The following is a 21,116-nucleotide window of genomic DNA, read 5'->3' as shown; positions in this document are numbered from 1 at the left end:
GTAATGTAATCACATTACAATTTTCAAGTAGTAATCAGTAATTTGTAATCGATTACTTTTTAAAAGTAACTTACCCAACACTGCTCGTATTACATGAATGCAATCTCGACTTGTAATACTGCGCTCACGACATTTGCCATTGAAATAACGCCATAGGTAGTTGGAAGATCTGTGTTAAAGACCTGCGACCACAGCTGGAAAAAATCCTACTGGAAACTTTGCCTAATTACCCTAACTTGTCTAATTAAGCCTTTAAATGTCACTTTAAGCTGTATAGAAGTGTCTTGAAATATCTAGTCCAATATTATTTACTGTCATCATGGCAAAGATCAAATAAATCAGTTATTAGAAATGAGTTATTAAAACTATTATGTTTAGAAATGTGTTGAAGTAATCTGCTCTCCATTAAACAGAAATTGGGGGAAAATATATACAGGGGGGCTAATAATTCAGGAGGGCTCATAATTCTGACTTCAATTGAAAACAAAAATATCGCAATATCCGATTTTTCCAATATCGTGCAGCCCTAATGTATACCAAATGATGTCTCAAATGTAACAATCATGGTGTGCTCATGGTGTCTCTGTTCTGTCAGGACAGCGAGGACACGGTGGATCTCTGTGAGGAAATGCTGCAGATCTCCATGTTGGTGAAGGAGCTGCCGGCGTCGCTGCTGCATTCTGGGTAGGAGGAGCTGGAGGAGATGATGTTCTTCAGCCGGTGGAGAGCGATGATGAGGAGGGTGAGCAGGAACAGCAGCAGGCTGAGGAAGATGGAGATGTAGACGTAAACATTAGCAGTCCGTCCGTACGAGGCAGCGGCTGCTCCGGTGGACACGGACACTGTAGGGCTGAAGCGCAGGAAACTCTGGCTGTTCACTTCTGTAGCGTTGTTGAGCTCCTCCACCGAGCCGTCCATCCCAGACATCGCCGACCGCTTCGGGAATCTGCTGAAAAAGGTGTAAATAATTAATCCCTTTTTTTTGGCATTTTTTTTCTATATGTGAAGGCAAGATTATTAACCCTAAAAATTCTTAACTCCAACCCTATTGTGAAATTTAAATTCTTTTTTTCAAATAGGCCCATTTCCCAAGTGATGTTTAACAGAGCAAGCACATTTTTCACAGTATTTTATGTTATATTTTTTTCCTATTTCTTTTAGTTTCACTGCAATAAACTAAGTTTTTGCCTATTATGCAAAAACCACATTTACAAGGGGTTTAAATACAGTTGTGTGGCAACAGTGTGTGAATATAGCCAACCTCTAATGGTAAACATGTATTGCAGTGGTCAGGGGCAGATTTAACCAATAAGCGAGGTAAGCAACCGCTTAGGCCACAGGAAATCTGGGGGCCCACAATAAATACCTAGAATTTTCTATAAATTATATATAATGACATTTTTCTATCATATTTTATAGGATGAGGGTCTAACAAATACAAATTTACCTTAATTACATCTGTGCAAATGAGTACCCCACCCCAATCATGGATCAGTCCAACAGTCAAATCAGATGAAAATTAAGTCTTAAAAAACAAACTCACTCAATAATTGTTTTTAATTGGGAATTCATTTTAAGTAAACAAATCTTTTTAAATGTATTGATTGCCTTAAAATAAAAATGTGAAAGCAAGACTGAGTAATATAAGAAAAAGACCGCTAAATAAATGCAAATACAAAGTGTACATATTACTGTAGGACTTCCAGGTCTTGTGGCTCAAATTTCTTAGGGCCCCCGAATAGCTAAATCCGGCCCTGACAGTGGTCCCTCACTGTAATGTTTCACCTTTCGTGACCTCGCAGTTTCCTGGATTTTTCAGTGCAATTTGCTTCATGCTTTTTATTTCACAACACATTGTATTCTACAGTTGAAGTCAGAATTATTAGCCACCCGAAATATTAGCCCTCCTGGTTATTTTATTTCCCCAATTTCTGTTTAACAGAGAGAAGATTTTTTTCAGCAGATTTCTAAACATAATAGTTTTAATAACTCATTTCTAATAACTGATTTATTTTATCTTTGCCATGATGACAGTAAATAATATTTTACACTTCTATACAGCTTAAGTGACATTTGAAGGCTTAACTAGGTTAATGAGATTAACTAGGCAGGTTAGGGTAATTAGGCAAGTTATTGTGTTACGATGGTTTGTTCTGTAGACTATCGAAAAATATATAGCTTAAAGGGGCTAATAATTTTGACTTTAAGATGTTTTTTAAAAAATGAAAAACTTTTAATTAAAACTTTTCTAGCCGAAATAAAACAATAAGACTTTCTCCAGAAGAAAAAATATTATCAGACATACTGTGAAAATTTCCTTGCTCTGTTAAACATCGTTTGGGAAATATTTAAAAAAGAAAAATTAATTCAAAGGGGGTTTAATAATTCTGATTTCAACTGTATATCCTGATTATTGCATCATGCAGTACAGAATGCGTTCAACTTGCCAAATTTACATACATTTTCGATTGCTAGCATTGTGACTCTCAAAGTGCTGTACTGTTAGTTTGCAAGTTTTGTCCCCAACAAACACCACAATGTCGACGAAATGTTCTGCACCATCAAAACCCTGCGGTAGCACCCAAAAACCAGAGGAAGATGCTAACCACCACACAAAAAATTGGACTGTTGTGGACATGCTAAAGGAAGGTAGAAGTTACTCGGCTGTAGGGCGCCATTACAGAATAAATGAATCTTTGGTTTGTTACGTTCAGTTTTACAGCCTCAAAACATCTATAATAATTGTAAAAAAAAATAAAGCGGACTACTTTGCAGATTTCACCTAATGCGGGTTATTTTTTAGAACGTAACTCCCCGCGATTACCGAGGGACTACTGTAATTCTATTTTTTTGTAATCATACTTGATAAAAACAGTCTGCAGATGTCATCAGAGATGACAAAACGGCACCCATTAGTGATGATCTCAAGGTCAAGGAAAAGTTTGTCTCCCGTAGGAGAAATTTGTTTTAGAAAAAAGGTTCTGCTGTACATAGACACCAACAAGACAACACATAACATACATACAAATAAAAAATCGGATCTTAAAATGCCTCCTAATGTGAATACAATTCTATAAAAAATTAAATAAAATAAATACAATGTGCACCCACTGCCCTCTGTTATGTCGACCAATGCAGTTATCTTAATCTTTGACAGTTCTACCCTACTTGCTGATTGATCAATTTAATTAAAAAAGGAACAAAAGATTGTTTTTATCTATTATACTTGCACAACGGGACCCTGTATCTTCTGCCAGGATTCATCAGCTCATACTCCAAAGACAGCACATGCGAAGAATCAGATAAAATCTTGTTGGCTGTTGGATTTTGCACAACACAAAGATGTTTTCTAGCAAACCAAGTGTCTTAATTCCCATGATTTTTCCTGCCACTCTCATCATGTTATTTACTTGGGTTTTCATGTTTACTGTCAGAATCCCAAACCAAACAATAATTCCATATCTTAAAATAGACTCTATTGTTGCTTTACAAAAAAAAGTTAGCATTATGCTGCTACTTACTCCAAATAAGTGGTCACTCTCTCCCTCATTAACAGAAACAGCCCTGAGTGAGAAGCAGTCATCCACCATTAGAGTTTTCACTGGCTGAAGATAATGTCAGTGACTAAGAGGATTATCAATGTGGAGTTTTAGGATGCACAAATGAACACTGTAGTCTCCATAAAACATTCAGTTTTTCACAGAAATAACATAAGTCATCTACCACTCATTCGAATTTAAAGCAACAAACGACAAAGTCACCAAAACCACACAATTAGGATCAAAGCTTAAAGGGGCAGTTTCAAAGAGTTATAACACATTACCTGTGGGGTATTTTGAGCTAAAAAGGTCCCCTTTAAATAATTATTAGGATCAATTGACCTTATTTTTCACATACGAGTGGGTGCAGTCATATTCATTTATTTGACTCGAGACTTCCGCCTTCATTCACTTCCATTAATTTTTAGACGGTAATAATGGCTTGTTATGCTGCTTGATGTTGCAAACTGATATTTTCTTCTTATATTAATCTACTTTTTATTTATAGGCCATGAACACACTTGTTTGTAGGGCAAGTAGTTTAAGTCTGTCGTTTATTATTCCTAGTCATTTCTACCATAGGTGACTGAATCGGTAGTTCTGAAACAATCCCAAAAACAAGCAAACTTCCACATCGAAGAATAAGGTCAATATTATTAGCCCCCTTAAGAAATATTTTTTTTCTTAATTGGCTATTGTAATGTGAAGTGACGCTGACAAGGGAGTGAAGATCCAAACGCAAGGTTAATTAGCAGGATGGTCAGGCAAGCAATGGTCAACACAGGGGCAAACAGATGTACACAGGAAATCCAGAATCGTAGTCAAATAACAGGCAGATGGTCAGTACAGGCAGGCAGCAGACAACGTAAACACACAAACAAGGCGAGGGGCAAAAAACAAGGCAAGACAAGGCAAGGAAAACGTGTCGTAATGTTCACAACAGTATGACAAGACTCAGCAATGAAGTGTGTGTGTGTGTGCGCTGTATTTAAAATCCATGTAATCAATTTATAACAATCCTCTGGCTGTGTGTATGCAATCAGTCCTGATCAGGAACCGGTTGTGAATGTGTGTGGTGCATGACTGGATTTTGTAGTCCATAATGGCAGATTTGTAGTCCGTTAGCAATCTGCAACTGCTAGATCGCTGATAATCATAACAGCTACAAAAAAACAGCTGTTGTCCAATGACTTGCCTAATTATTATTAATATTATTGTTATTATAAATGTAATAATTTGTTTTATTAATTATTATTAATTTGTTTATACAAAATTATATTAATTTAAAACATGTAAAATTATTGTCAATTGATTAAATATTTTATACATTTTAAATGACAACAAATGAATATTTAGTGATACTATTAAAAAATAATATAATAAAATAGCAAAATGTAATGTATTACAAATAAATAATAAAATATATAAAATGGAGTGTATTTTAATGATATGACAAAAAAATAGGATTTGAATAATACATAATGTAACAGTTTTTTTATATTTATATATTTTTAAATGTATTTAAATATATATTTTCTAATTACATAATTATTATAATTGATCATTCATTCATTCATTTAATAAGCCAGTCATATTTTATGTCCCGCCACTAGAGTTCACAATCACTCAGCTGCCTGTTTTTCCCCTTCCTGCCCTCCGTCTTTGATGAATGTTGGATTTTTACAGTTCAGAAAAAAACAACAATAACAAGCAGAACACTTAAATACTTCAGATTCATTGTGGAGAGGATGATAATCACATTTAATTATGCTTTTTGTTTCCAGGCAACCTGCGCATGGATGGGTTTTTGAGCTGCTGCGGCTGTTGTGAGGCCACCGGTGGTCCATTAGGACTTTAAACTGGTCACAGAAGGTCAGCCTGTTGTTTACAAAGCCTCAATACTCACACCTCATGAATAATAGATCCACAGGCACCTGAATGTCACACAGTTTCCACATTTAAAGAGAACAGCATCGCCAGATCATTTGTTTGACTGCCTGTTGCTATTAGAAAAAAGAGTTTTTTACAGAGCTGGTTTATTTGTGGAGGGTTTCCAGGGAATATCATGGAATATTAGAAGCTCTATTCCAGACATTTATTACTAATTACTATCAAAAGACCATTAATAACTTAAAAAAAAATTAAAAACGAGATGGGCTGTGATGGTAACGGATTTTCTGTTACCGCTGTGATGAAGCAAGAAATCATGCGGTATGTCGGTTAACCGCAAATATATACATATACATACATACACATACATATACATATAAAATCGGTCCACAGAAAATTAGCATTTTTAACATCAGCGCTGCACTTTTCTCCTTCGACCTCGCGCTGAGTTTAGGTGACGGAGTGTTGTGAAGTAGTTCAAAACTGGCACAAGAATATCAGTATATTAATATAGGCTTTGCTAAAAGGCTGGTCAAATGTAGGTCTTTTTTACAGAAGCTTTAAACAGACGCGCATGCTGCGACCACGGTGATGAGTCAACAATCGCATATATTTTGAGTTATTTAAAGTAGGCTATAGCATAGAATAATTGTGTGTAAAGAAGTTTATAAACTAAACTAAAATGGGCGGTGATGACGGTAATAACCACATCACCGCGGTTGACATTTCATTATGGCGGTGATACGGTTATCGTCACACCCCTAACGTTAAATATATTACGGTACTGTAGCGAAAACAAAATAATCTGGAGAAACAAAACTCAAAAGAGTTTTCATTTCAGACTCATTTCATTTCAGTCTGTTTCATTTTAGACTCTAAAAAATATAATCTTTCTGATAAAATCCAGTTTAAAGAAAAGCTTATATTTAAAACTGCAACACATCTAATCCATAATTATCCTGACTGTGCAACATGTCAATTTAAAGCTGATGTTCTCCCATATTCAGTGATATATGACATTTATGGGAAAATAAATTTTGTAAAACAGGTCTAGTTGTTATGATTGTATTTATCATGTTATAAAAGTAAATATAGTACTTTATCTCAAATCATTGATATTTAATATATCATTTACTGCAATAATATATCATTTAATGCAGTAGCATATTTTTGTCATTTTTATGACTTTTCAATTTAGATTTTCCTCAGAAATAGAGAATGCAACTATAGCCGGGGTTTCACAGATGGGGTCACATGTTTAGTAGAATAATTCTATTTTTCAACTAAAGAATGTTACACTTGTCAGCCAAATGCACATGCTTGAGAAACAATGAATTGAGTAAGAAATTAGTGTTAATTAGTTTTAATATAACTACTTTTCTTTGTTTTTTGCAGAGTAATTCTATTTGTTAACTAAGGAAGGTTATGTTTATTATTATTTATTTTTTTTTCAGTTTGTCAATGCTTTTTTATATTATGCAAGAGATACACAAATTTGGATCACACACAAATGGAGGAAAAAGAAGAAAAGAAAACAACAAAGAACAGATGACAAAACAAAACAAAAAAACAGCAAAACAGGTACTGGCAGGTGCGTGTGTGTGTGTGTGTCTGTGTGTCTGTATGTCTGTGTGTGCGTGTGAGCATGTGTGTGTGCGCATGAAAAGGTAACTGGGTGGACAGGTCAGAGTAAATTCATAAGAGAACAATATATATATATATATATATATATATATATATATATATATATATATATATATATATATATATATATATATATATATATATATATATATATATATATATATATAAAGTACGTATATATATATATATATATATATATATATATATATATATATATATATATATATATATATATATATATATATATATATATATATACATATATATATAAACATACAGTTAAAGTCAGAATTATTAGCCCCTCTTTGAATTTTTATTTTTATTTTTTAAATATTTCCCATATGATGTTTAACAGAGCAAGGAGATTTTCACAGTATGTCTGATAATATTTTTTCTTCTGGAGAAAGTCTTGTTTGTTTTATTTCAGCTAGAGAAAAGGCAGTTTTTCATTTTTTAAATCCATTTTAAGGTCAAAATTATTAGCCCCTTTAAGCTATATATTTTTTCAATAGTCCACAGAACACACCATCATTATACAATAACTTGCCTAATTGCCCTAAGCTGTCTAGTTGACCTAATTAATCTAGTTAAGCCTTTAAATGTTACTTTAAGCTGTATAAATGTGTCTTGAAATATATCTAATCATTTAATGCAATAGCTATATAGATATATATATAGATGGTGTATCAGTAGTAGACTTAGTAGTGGTCATTGTGGTGGTGGTGGAAGTAGTAGTTGATATGTTTATTATTAGGATGCTTAAATATGTGTTTTTATAAAGCTAAAGGCATACTTGACTCAAATTTAAAGAACAAAAGTTTAATTTCTATTGAGTCAGGTAATTAAATTTTTTATCGAGTAATATTTTAGTAAGTTACCCAACACTGCCTTATTGATTAAAGTGATTTGTTTCAGTTCTTTTGAATGCAATTTCCCCAAACTGGACGTGCACCATCTAATTTGAAATGCTGGATAACTGGAATATGCGCTAATGCATGCGTTCATCTTTGAGTCTTTCATGTTTTCAAGCTCATCTGGCTGGCGGTGGTACACGATTCACGTATAGTTCTTCCCCTGAGACGAGCATAATTTAGCGGAGGTCACCTCAGCTGTTTCATTTCAATTCATAAGAGAGCATGTGTGCTTGGGCTCGAAGTGCATTAGTGTGCAAATGAGCTGCGCCATCACCAGCCCATTTCAGGCCACCGTGTCGCTTTATATTGGGAGCTCTTTCACAGACGCTCTTAATCACAGGATAATTCAAAATTTTATCATTTTAATGATTAAAGTTAATAGTAAGACTTATTAATAAGGTCTCACTTGTTAAGGAATATTTGACGACAGGTTGTTGACCTGGCACAGCATAAAGTGGTGTTTAAACTATGGTTGCCACATTGTTCAGATGAATTATTTGAAGTTCTACTAGGAGGCTGTTGAATGCTTGATTCTGATTGGCTGATGAACATTCTATCCAATTATTGTCAGGCAGCCGCATGGATAAAGTTGTTCCAGGATGATCTTGAACGCATTACAGTTCCATATCACTACGCTGAATGATTTCAGCTATATCACAGCTTCAACAGATTTATTTAATGAGGTGGTACAGGGGGTGAACAGGAACCAGTAAAGGGGGCCCCATGGGAAAAACTTTTTTTTATTTAATAGCCATATTACCATCTGATTAAAGACAAAATAATTGAAAAACAAGTCTGTTTTAGAAGATCTCAAATAAAGAAGCAAACAAAAAAACTTATGTTTACTATTCTACATCTTAAAATCCAAGTATCAGAACTCTAAAGTTATTAAATCTCCACAGACTACTGCAGACTATTTAGGTGATTGTGTCTTTAAATTCTTTGAAACGGCCAGCAAAAATAAAAAATTTAACATATCGATTTCTGTTTTAAGTGGTGCTGATGGGCAAAATTGCTCCTTACCTATTTTTGAGCTGTGAAATTGACAGCACTGTAATCCTGCAGTTCTCAAACCTGGTCTTGCTGTACCAAAGCTCTGCACATCTTTGTGTTTCTCTTACCGCTTCAGAGGTTTGTTCCAATTGACCATACATGTAAGTGCCCTGTGACGTGGACATCATAGGATTTTCTGCCATGATTCCAGTTAAGATGAAGTGTGTTCAATTCAAAGGGTGTAAAACCATGCGAGACGTGACTTGTATGCAGATTTGATGATTGCGGTTAAATAACCCTTCACAATTCTGTAATGAGTTTCATATGACGACACTGCAAACAGTGTCCCATGTGCACAGGGTAGACAGCAGTGAACATTATGTAGGGAACATGTTGATCTGCAGATGGTTCTTTCTTGGTGCGCTCTAAATTGGGCAACCCATGCTCATTCTGACTACGTATATACATTTCTGGGGAGAGCAAAATACTTCCCAGGAGCTATACGTCCCAGTAGCTGCTGTGTATGCTTTTTCTCACATTTCTCTTGCGAGTGTAATTCATGCCTGCTCTTCTCACGTAAATCCACCAGAGGCCGCTGTCGACTGACTGACTGACTGACTGACTGACTTACTGACAGACCAACCGACCGATACCCCTACCCACTTTCCTAAACCCAAACGCAGTGTTTTGATAAGCAATCCAGAAAAACTGGATTGGACTGACTGTCGACTGACTGATTGACCGATCGATTGACCCATCCTTCTCCTTCCCTAAACCCAACCAAATAGTGTTTTCAAAAGCACCGATTGCACCAAAAGCACCAGTGCTCACCCACCTCCAAAACCATACCAACAGTTTTAAAACGCAATCCAGAAAAAGAAAAGCCCTCACCTGATTTTTACCACATTCTTACCCTGTTATTTACTTTGTTTATTTTACTTGTTGGCTTCTGTTTTTGTCCTATACCTGCCTTCTGGAACTGGACTCAAACCCCGTCATTGGGGTCAACTCTACTCTGCATCTCAAGTCTGCCGACGTACGTGTCAAACTACGGGACAAACTGGTAACAGCGAAAAAGCTGTCCACATGCAGGGAAGCAGTCAGCTGGTAAGCAAGAAAAGGAACGGAGTCATACAGCCCCATAGTGTTTGTTTTAAAGACGAAATGCAGCCATATGTAGCTCTAGCTACATTATTTGAGATCTCCAGAAATGTATATAGGGCTACGTTTTCAGAATGAGCCTGTGTTGAAATTGGGAATCTTAGAAAAGAGACGTATGCGAAATACGGTGGTACACCAGGATCAGGTTTGAGAACTGCTGCGCTCATCCACTGGCGTTTGAAATGTCTCTACATGTGAGATTTTAATGCATCAGAATTGCTCCCGCACAACCGCAGCCGTTTTACATCCTGGCCACTATCCAACTGTCATAAATCTAATATTAAAAAGGCTTTTAATGCCAGTCCTGCACATAGGAGCTGTTTGAAATACAACTTGCACAATACTGTGTATCACTTAAGAAAACTTTCAGTGTGGTGCATGCAAGATGTCCTCCAACTCATTTTAAATATCAGTCTATTTACAGTATGTACAGCTTAGTAAACTCGAGGATTTTGAGCCATATTGACTTTATAGCATTTTGTCGTTAATGCAGATCTTCAGTTTCACCACATCTCGGAGGTGATCTGCTGGATTGAGATTGGTGACTATGGAGTCATTTAAGTATAGTGAACTTGCTGTTATGTTCAAGAAACCAAATTCTGACCCTACCACCTGAATCTCCCAGCAAGGCTCATCAAACCAATAAACCTATTTCCAATCTGGGCCTGTGCGAATTGTAGCAAATGTCTTGAGCAGAGCTGCAGACTGGACATTGGAGGATTGAGAAGGATAAGCGTCCATTGTGGAGACAATGCAGGTCCGAGTAGGTCAACAGACATGTGTTCAGATTAGCCATGAGATCGATGCAGAGAATTGTCTTTCACTGGGGTCTTTACAGGAAAAAGTCTTGCACTCTCGACTCATCAATGACCATAACAATCATCTGTTCTGGATACGGGCCGCATCCACATTTATACCTCAGGATAAGGAGAAACAGACTAACATGCTCAGATTCCATTCAAATTAAAGTGTCTTGTAGCATGTGTTCCCAGCTTCTTCTTTATTTTCTTCTAGCTACTTTGGCTTCTTCATTTTCTTTTTCCGCTGCTGCTGTTGCTGTTGTAGCTCATCTGCTTCAAGGTTTGATGTGTTCTGTGTTCAAACATGCTCTTCTGCAAACCTCATTTCTTTTTGAAAGTTTTCTTTGCTTTTTTATCAGCTAAAACCAGTCTACTTGTACTCCCCTGGCATCAAAAGGCATTTAAAGAGTTTGTCCGCACAGTTTTAGGTGTATTTGGCGTGCTGTCCGGGTAGAGTGCTCTGAGCTCGGAGGGACACCCTGGCTTGTGTTATTCCTTTCATCAGGAGAGAGAGAGTGAGAGGGGTCCGAAGGCAGTGCCAAGCCCGGCCTAAGAATGCTCCCCCTGCATGGATTAAGGTGCGGCGACTTCACTTGTGCCCACAAATCTCAGTTTTGCCCTAAAAACATCTGCTCATTAGAAGTTTTTTTTGAATATTTATCAGCCTAAATTTTTATTGTCCACTGTTCCCTGTCATTCTAAGGCCACCAGGTGGTGGTAAGCCCAGGTGCGAGGTCCCTTTCATTGCTGCTTGCAGCTGTACAGTAACTTTTCTTCTTCTTTAAAATGAATTGCATTTTTGAGGGTCTGAACATGCTCAATAATTCACAAAACTTTGCACACACACCAGAAGTGGCGAAAATCTACATTTGATATAAGTTTTGGGAAGTGGGTGTGGCAAAATGCCTCAACAGCGCCACCAATGCTCTTTCGATGAAGTGGGACCCGAGCTGTTTCACACACACATAAAAAAATTGGCACTCACATCAAACACAATGTAGAATTTCCCCATTTTTGGCCCATATTCTGTAAACCCTAGAGATGATTGTGTATGGAAATCCCAGTAGAGCTGCCATTTCTGAAATACTCAGACCGTCCTGTCAAACAAACATGCCACATTCAGAGTCACTTAAATCACCTTTCTTTCTCCTCCTGATCCTCATTTTGAACTCATCAGATCATCTCGACCATGTCTACATGCCTAAAGCACGAGTATCTGATTGAATAACTCTGGTTGGAGCAACAGTGTAACATTTCTCACAGAATTTGTTTTGAAGAACTCTAGAAATTGTAGACATATGCTGAACACAACAATGCTGTGGTTCACCTCTGAACATAATACTTGCTATTTGTTTGTTCTTTGCATATTTTAGTCCCCAAAGCTTGATTGTTGAGGGATGAGAGTCGTCTGAGCCACAGCGGGCCCAGAGAGCCTGTGGTTCTAGACACTCATAAAGGGTCATGATTTATAACCACATCCTTTCTCTCTGCGTTGTGAGATGCATTCGTCTGCTAGAAGACGGCAACAAAAAGAAAATCACACTTATTTCCCTCAGTCAACTTTAACGTTCCCCCCCGCCGGCTTTTCAATTTATGAGTGAGATGTGAATCCCTGTGGCAATACAAATCATTCAGTGCCTCTTGCCTGCAATTCCAGGAGAAGTTCAGCGGGTCATTCCGGTGTGCTGCTTTAATCTCTGTTTATGGATTTCGTTTAGGGAAGGAGAATGTGGCCATTAAGAAAATGACTCAAACGTGAAGCTCCACTGAGGATGTCAATGGACGAGGCGAGTCAGTAATGGCCAAACACACACACACACAGGCTCGGAGAAAAAAACTGAAATGTGTTTTACTACAGACTTAAATTCTTATTTTAATTTAAATTAAATACCAGCAATTTTCTTCTTTTTTTCTGAGTAATGAAATAAAAAAGAAAGCTGATGAAATTGACTGATATAAGAGAATGCATTAATAAAAAAAAAATTCTGATTTAAATCCGTACAGATGTTTGTAGATTCTATGGAATTCCATTTTTAAATTATTAAAAAGCATCTTGCATGTTTTTTTCAGAGTAATGTCATAAAGAGAAATCTGATAATATTGACTGATAAAATAGAATTCTGATGTTTTGTTTGAATATTTGAAAGTCCCACAGAATTCCATTTCTTTTTAAAATTCTAATTAAATTACAACTTTCCTCTATTTTTAGTAATTAAATTTAGCCATAAAGAGACTTCTGATATTGACTGATAAACAAAATTTATTGATGAAGAGAAATCAAAGTTAAGTCTGTTTGAATATTATTATTAAAAACAACTTTCTTCTTTTTGTCTGAGTTGTCAGTAAACAGAATATGGATAATATCGATTGATAAATAAAATGCATTGATAAAAAGAACACCGATTTAAAGTTTTTTCAAATTTCATGATACTATTTTTTCAAATTAAAATTAAACCACTAATATTATGTTTTTTTCCCTTTAAGTAATTAAATTTAAAAAAGATTGTTGAAATTATTAATTGATAAATAGAATTCTGATTTAAGTCAGTTTGAATATTTGAACATTCCATGGAATTCCATATTTTTTTTAAATTTAAATTAAAATGTAATTTTAGAGTAATGAAATGTAGTTATGAAGAGTATTCTGATTCTGACTGAGAAACAGAATTTATTGATGAAGAGAACTTGAAGTTAAGTCTGTTTATATGTTTGAACATTCCATGGGATAATTAAGAATAATTTCATCTTTTTTTCTAAGTAATGAAATGCATCAATAAACAGAATGCAGATCATTTGATTGATAAATAGAATGCATTTGGTAAAGAAAACACTCATTTAAGTCAGTTTTTCACATTTCATGATATAATTATATTTTTTCAAATTAAATACCACACATTTTTTATAAGTAATAAAAAAAAAGATTGCAGAAATTCTGATTTAAATCAGTTTAAATATTTGAACAATCCATGGAATTCCATTTTTTAAAAAAGTATTCTAATTATTTATTCTAATAAACTTTCATTTATTTTTTTCAGAGTAATAAAACACATTCATAAACAGAATTCTGATAACACTGATTGATTAATAGTAATCATTAATAAAGAGAATTTTGATTTAATTCATAAATAGAATTCTGATTTAAGTCAGTTTGAATATTTGAACATTCCATTGAATTCTATTTTTTTAAATTCTCATTAAATACCAAATATCAAACATTTTCAGAGTAATGCAATGCAGTCATAAATAAATATAATAAATAAATAAATAAATAGAATGCATTGATAAAGAGAACACTGGTTTAAGTTAGTTTTTCTCATTTCATGATAGAATTATATCTTTTTATATTCAAACTGACACAAATTATGACTAATTTTCATCTTTTTTTTAAAGTTTTGAAATAAAAAAGAATCCTCAAATTCCACTGAATTCCATTTTTTAATAAGTAATTCTTATTCAGCTTTCATCTATTTTTTTCAGAGTAATAAAAAACATTCATAAACAGAATTCCGATAACACTGATTAATAAATAGAATTCATTAATAAAGAGAATTGCTATTTAAAACCATTTTGAATATTGAACATTCCACATTTAATTAAAATTTTTTAAATTTGATTTAAATATAACTTTCAGAGCAATGCAATGCACATACAAATATAATACATGAATAGAATACACTGATAAAGAGGACACTTTTAAGTCAGTTTTTCACATTTCATGATAAAAATAAAAAAATTTCAAATTAAAAAGCACAAATTTTCAAAATTTTTTCTAAGTAATGAAATAAAAAAGAATGCTGAAATTCCATTGAATTCCATTTTATTTGATTCTAATTATGTAAAAACTTTTTTTCAGAGTAATGAAAAGCATTCATAAACAGAACTGAATAATAAAGAGAATTCTGATTTAAGAACATTCTTTAGAATTCCATTTTTTAAATTTCAAATTAAATACCATCCAATGCAAGGCAGCCATAAAGATAAAAGAAATTGTGATAATGTTGATTAATAAAAAGAATGCATTGATAACACTCATTTTAATAGAGAACACTGATTTATATTCATTTTTATATTTAACATTCAGTTTTTAAAAATCTGATTAATTACAAACAAACATACAAAAAAAGAAGCTTTACTTATATTTTTCTTGTTTCAAGTGCAACCACCAAAAAGCATTTTTCTAGACACGCAAAAATACTGTCTTGTTTTAAGAAATAATATGCCAAAATTAAGTGAGTTTTTCCTTAAATCAACCAAATTAATCTGCCAATGTGTTAAGCAAAATAATCTTGTTTCTCCTTTTGACATACGATTATTTAACTTAGCCTATTGGCACATTTTTAAGCTTGTTTTAAGGAAAAACTTGCTTCATTTTAACATATTATTTCTTAAAACAATTAAGACAATATGTTTTGCTTTTCTAGAGATGAATTTTTTGAGTTTTTTTTTTTACTAGAAACAAGATACAAAAAATCAAAGTAAAGCATTTATTTGCAGTGCAACTTTCATCTTTTTCCACAAGTAATGAAATGCATTGATTCAAAAAAACAAAACACTGACCTTTCTGATGCAAAAAAACAAACGTGTTAAATCCCACAGCGCTCCATGACACTCATCTCATAGTCCCAGACAGAATTTCTCCCGGGATTCCTCAAGCTGGACTTGTATTTGCTCTGGAAGCTGCGTATATGTGATCGCGTTTGCTCTGCTTCTCAACACTGAGCTGGAGATCCACTGTCCAGCTGTTGTACTCTCAATTCCCCCTCCCTCTCCCTTTCACTCCTATCATCTCTCTCTCTTTCTTGTCCCCTCCGTCTCATTTCCATTGACGTCTTCTCGGTTTCTTTAGCGGCTGATTTATGTTTCAATTAAAGACGAAAAAGATGTCTCGCATAACTCAGCAGAAAGGATGATAGCATCGTTCTGGCTTTAACTGCTGTAATTGGGATTTGATTATCTCGGTGATATTACTCAGCTCAGCGGCTCGGACTCATTGACAGGCTTCGGGTCTGTCTCGTCTTTTCCCATGATGCCGTGCTCAGTCGCTCATATCTGACAGAACTAATCAACATCTTGAGGCCTCTCATGTTAGCCGTCTTTGTGATGTTACTCTTCAGATGTGCTGAACACTCGACGAGACCTTAAGCCATGGACGCATCAGGAGCTCATATATTTATTATAAAAAGAACTGTAATGATTTGTGAATGAATGATTTAGGCTAGCGTGGTGCAATATATCGTTGTAGAATAAATATCGCAATGTGTGTATCTGCAATAGTCACATGGCAGGATTATGATATAGTTGAACAGGATCCACAGTTCAAACCATATATGATTTCTATTTGAGTCATTGCAAATTTGAACCATGAATTGCTTAATAAGTTTATCATCTGCATGTGTTTTTAACAACCCAGGCTCATTCTAAAAAAGTACACCTATATACATTTTTGGACAGTGCAAAATACGTCCCAGGAGCTACATTTTTTTTGCAGTTTTTGTTTTCGAAAATCCACCAGAGGCCACTGTGTAAGCTTTTTGAGATCTTAAATTTCTCTTGTGAGTGCCATTCGAGCCTGCTCTTTTTGCGTAAATCCACCAGACTTTCTGACTGAGCGATACCTCAGCCCCGCCCCCTTCCCTAAACCCAACCAATAGTGTTTTAAAAAGCACCCATTGATCAGCGGCCACCCACTTCCCTAAACCCAACCGACAGTGTTTTCAAAAGCAATCCAGAAAAAGAAAAGCCCCCTGAAAATCTGTTTTCCAATTTTACCATATTCTCACCCTGTTATTTACTTGGTATTTTTTGTATTTATTCACCCTGTTATTTACTTTTGTCTTACCTGATTTATGGAACTGTTCTCCGCTGGACTCAAACTCCGTCGTCGCGGTCTACTTCTCTCAGCGTCTCTAGTCCGTCGATGTATGCTGCGATGTATACATGATTTGTATTTGAGTCATTGCAAATTTTCAACCATAAATTGCTCAATGAGTTTATCATCTGCATGTGTTTTAACCCAGGCTCATTCTGAAAACGTACACCTATGTACATTTTTGGAGAGCGCCAAATATGTACCAAGAGCTATGATTTTTTTTGCAGTTTTTGTTTTCACAAATCCACCAGAGGCCACTGTGTAAGCTTTTTGAGATCTTAAATTTCTCTCACGAGTGCCATTGGCGCCTGCTGTGTTTGCGTAAATCCACCAGAGGCCACTGTCAACTGACTGACTGACAGACCGACCAACCGACCGACCGACCGATACCCCTACCCACCCCCTTCCCTAAACCCAACTGATAGTGTTTTAAAAAGTACCGATTGATCAGCAGCCACCCATTTCCCTAAACCCAAATGACAGTGTTTTGGAAAGCAATCCTTAAAAAGAAAAGCCCCCTGATTTTTGCCATGTTTTCTGATTTTACCACATTCTTACCCTGTTATTTACTTGTTTATTTTATTTTTTTGGCTTCTGTTTTTCTCTTACCTGCTTTCTGGACCTGTTCTTCGCTGGACTCGAACACCGTCATTGCGGTCAACTCCTCTCAGCATCTCAAGTCCGTCGATGTATGCTGCGAGCCACTGGACAAACTGGTAACAGCGGGAAAGCCGTCCATATGGAGGTAAGCGGTCAGCTGGTGAGCGTGAATAGGAACAGCGTCATACCGCCCGTAGTGTTCGTTTTAAAGACAAATGCAGCCATACGTACTTCTGGCTACATAATTTGCGATCTCCAGAAATGTTTATAGGGCTACATTTTCATAATGAGCCTATGTTTGTTTTTAAGGTCTGTGACTGTGTGAGCATTCCCAGCCACTTTAAATAATTTAGGCACAAGAAATAATGTGTATAACTTTAAGAAAGATTAGTTTTATTTATGCGGATGTACAATGAAGATACACTATGCAGCGTAATTTTACATTTGATTGTTTTGATTGTAAATGTTGATTCATTTGACTCCCAGACAACCATAAACTAGGGTTTGTTTCATTTGAATCTTTGCTCTAAGTGAGCACCCCTTCAAGTAAAGTGTTACCCAATTGTCCATATTTTAAGCACAAACTCACCTTATTCTGATACATTTTAAGGAAATTCTGAAGTAAATGCATATGAATTTTTAGATGTTTTATATATAGATAATTATTTATTTATATATGTTATTTATTTATTTTTATTTTAACAGATTAAACACAAAGAAGTTAAACAAAACCAAACTGAACTAAATTACTGGCACTTTAAAACAGTATACATGTTAAAATTCCTATTGGCCATGATAAAAAAGAGGTTTTCATGGATTCTTCATTTAACCATTGATGCTAATGAAGAACCCTAATTATTCAATTCATCTTTATTTCTATAGTGCTTTTCCAATGTAGATTTTGTCAAAGCAGCTTCACATAGAAGATTTTAGTGAATTGAAACAGTGTCAGTTCAGTTTTCAGAGTTTAAGTTCAGTTCAGTGTGGTTTAGTATTCACTGCTGAGAGTCCAAAGATTCATTCATTTATTTTCTTGTCAGCTTAGTCCCTTTATTAATCTGGGGTTGCCACAGCGGAATGAACCGCCAACTTGTCCAGCATGTTTTTACGCAGCGGATGCCCTTCCAGCTGCAACCATCTCTTTTTTTTTTTTTTTTTTTTAATATTTCCCAAACGATGATTAATAAAGCAAGGAATTTTTCACAGTATTTCCTACAATATTTTTTCTTCTGGTGAAAGTCAGATTTGTTTTATTTAGGCTAGAATTAAAACAGTTTTTGATTTTTTTAAAAGCCATTTTAAGGTCAATACTATTAGCCCCCTTAAGCAATTTTTGTATTATTTACTAGGGCTGCACGATTCTGGCTGAAATGAGAATCACAATTTTTTTTTGCTTAAAATCAAGATTTTCTCACGAATTCTGTAGATGTAAAATAAAGTTAATATAAGTATTCTCAAACATATGGTAAAACAACAATAATATTAGGTCTATGTGTGGGTCTACTGTTGGTTAAAATGTTCATTTTTGTATAGACTTGTAATTGTGGACTATACGATAGATTTTAAATTTGTCCTGGTTATTAATGTACAGTAAAGTGATGCATCAGAATACAACTATTCATAATTCTGAAGATGAATTATTATGTTTGAGACATATGCTTGCAATCTGTCATTGACAACAATTTTAGAGCTTTTTTTCACTGGTTAAATCGAACATTTGTCATTATCAGATTCCCTTGCATTATATACTGACCCAGTAAAGATTTATTCTCATGCACAACACTTTGCTTCTCTCCAGAACTTGAAAATATGATTGTCTGAATCGTAGAAAAGCTGAATTGAGATCGTGTGTAGGGTCGAATCCAGATCGCGATCTTTTCTCGATGAATCGTGCAGCCCTATTATCTGCAGAACAAATCGCTATACAGTGACTTGCCTAATTACCCTTACCTGCCTAATTAGTTAAGGCCTTAAATGTCACCTTAAGCTGAATCTTGAAAAATATCTAGTCAAATGTTATGCACTGTCATCATGACAAAGACAAAACAAATCAGTTATCACAGATGAGTTATTAAGACTATTATGATTAGAAATGCGTTGAAAAAAATCTTCTCTCCGTTAAACAGAAATTGGGGGAAAATATACAGGGGGGCTAATAATTTTATCTTCAACTGTATCAACAAATCTTTTCACAAAATAGCTCAGTGATGTCTATGACTGATCAGATCTCTTTGTTATCTCGCTAACTGAATTTGTGTCACGTCTGTCTGTCCACAGAGAGTCTAGCGCAGACTGGCATATGGATGGAGCTTCAGATGCAAGCGGTGGGGCAGAGCTATGCATGTCAATAGGACAGAGGCGTCGCTCCTCCTGGGACGGTCTTATCTCTTCCGCTCGCTGCACTGAAGACACGGAGCACAGATAATAGATGGGTGCTAAGCGGAGCATGACTGTCTGCCGCAGCTCCCTGTCGCTATCGGTTTGTATCTTCGATGGGAATTGTGTTTTGGTAATAACGAATTTTGCGTTCTTAGTCATTGATCTTCATTGATCCATTTGATCTCTGTGTCTCTTAAAGGGACATGCAAAAAAATGAAATATTATCATCATTTATTTACCAGCTTGTTGTTTCAAACCTGTCAGAACGGCTTTGTCTGTGCACAGAAGGTCATGGTGGTACAAAGTATTGATTTCATTAAAAGTAAATTGTGAAAAATGTTGTGATGGTGAAAATGAGAAAACCACATGATGAATGTGCAAGCAGCTAGTCAACAAACTGAGGTAAGAAATAATAATATACAGTTGAAGTCAGAATTATTAGCCCCCCTGAATTATTAGCCCTCCTGTTTATTTTTCTCCCCAATTTTCTGTTTAACAGAGAGATTTTTTCAACACATTTCTAAACACAATAGTTTTAATAACTCATTTCTAATAACTGATTTCTTTTATCTTTGTCATGATGACAGTAAATAATATTTGACTAGATATTTTTCAAGTCACTTCTATACAGCTTATAGAGACATTTAAAGGCTTAACTAGATTAATTAGGTTAACTAGGCAGGTTAGGGTAATTAGGCAAGTTATTGTATAACAATGGTTTGTTCTGTACTATTGAAAAAATATAGCTTAAAGGGTCTAAGAATTTTGACCTTAAAATGTTTTTTTTTTTTTTATTAAAAACGGCTTTTATTCTAGCCAAAATTAAACAAATAAGACTTTCTGGTCAAAGTCTTTTTTAAAATATTATCAGACATACTGTGAAAATTTCCTTGCTTTGTTAAATATCATTTGGGAGATATTTAAAAAAAGAAAAGAAAATTCAAAGGGGGGCTAAAATTCTGACTTCAAGTGTGTGTGTGTGTGTGTGCGTGTGTGTGTGTGTGTGCGTGTGTGTGTGTGTGTGCGTGTGTGTGTGTGTGTGCGTGTGTGTGTGTGTGTGTGTGTGTGTGCGTGTGTGCGTGTGTGTGTGTGTGTGCGTGTGCGTGTGTGTGTGCGTGTGCGTGTGTGTGTGTGTGTGTGCGTGTGCGTGTGCGTGTGCGTGTGCGTGTGCGTGTGCGTGTGCGTGTGCGTGTGCGTGCGCGTGCGCGTGCGCGTGTGCGTGTGCGTGTGCGTGTGCGTGTGCGTGTGCGTGTGCGTGTGTGTGTGTGTGTGTGTGTGTGTGTGTGTGTGTGTGTGTGTGTGTGTGTGTGTGCGCGCGCGTGTGTGC

At 35.4% G+C, this 21,116-nt stretch overlaps 1 protein-coding gene across 1 annotated transcript; it reads right to left on the bottom strand.

Moving 5' to 3' along the window:
• Positions 1 to 78: 78 nt before the first annotated feature.
• Positions 79 to 15,637, bottom strand: LOC130236545 (serine-rich and transmembrane domain-containing protein 1). The gene is made up of 2 exons (XM_056467268.1): positions 15,499 to 15,637; positions 79 to 946 (listed from the first exon to the last, which is right to left on the bottom strand). Exon 2 carries the CDS (start codon positions 925 to 927, stop codon positions 592 to 594), a length of 336 nt encoding a protein of 111 aa, XP_056323243.1. The 5' UTR covers positions 928 to 946; positions 15,499 to 15,637; the 3' UTR covers positions 79 to 591.
• Between the last annotated feature and the right edge of the window lie 5,479 nt (positions 15,638 to 21,116).

The sequence above is a fragment of the Danio aesculapii genome, chromosome 10 (assembly GCF_903798145.1).
Source record: "Danio aesculapii chromosome 10, fDanAes4.1, whole genome shotgun sequence".
NCBI classification, from domain to species: Eukaryota; Metazoa; Chordata; class Actinopteri; order Cypriniformes; family Danionidae; genus Danio; species Danio aesculapii.
The sequence above is the reverse complement of the archived record's forward strand: the minus strand, read 5'-3'. Positions and strand labels throughout refer to the sequence as shown.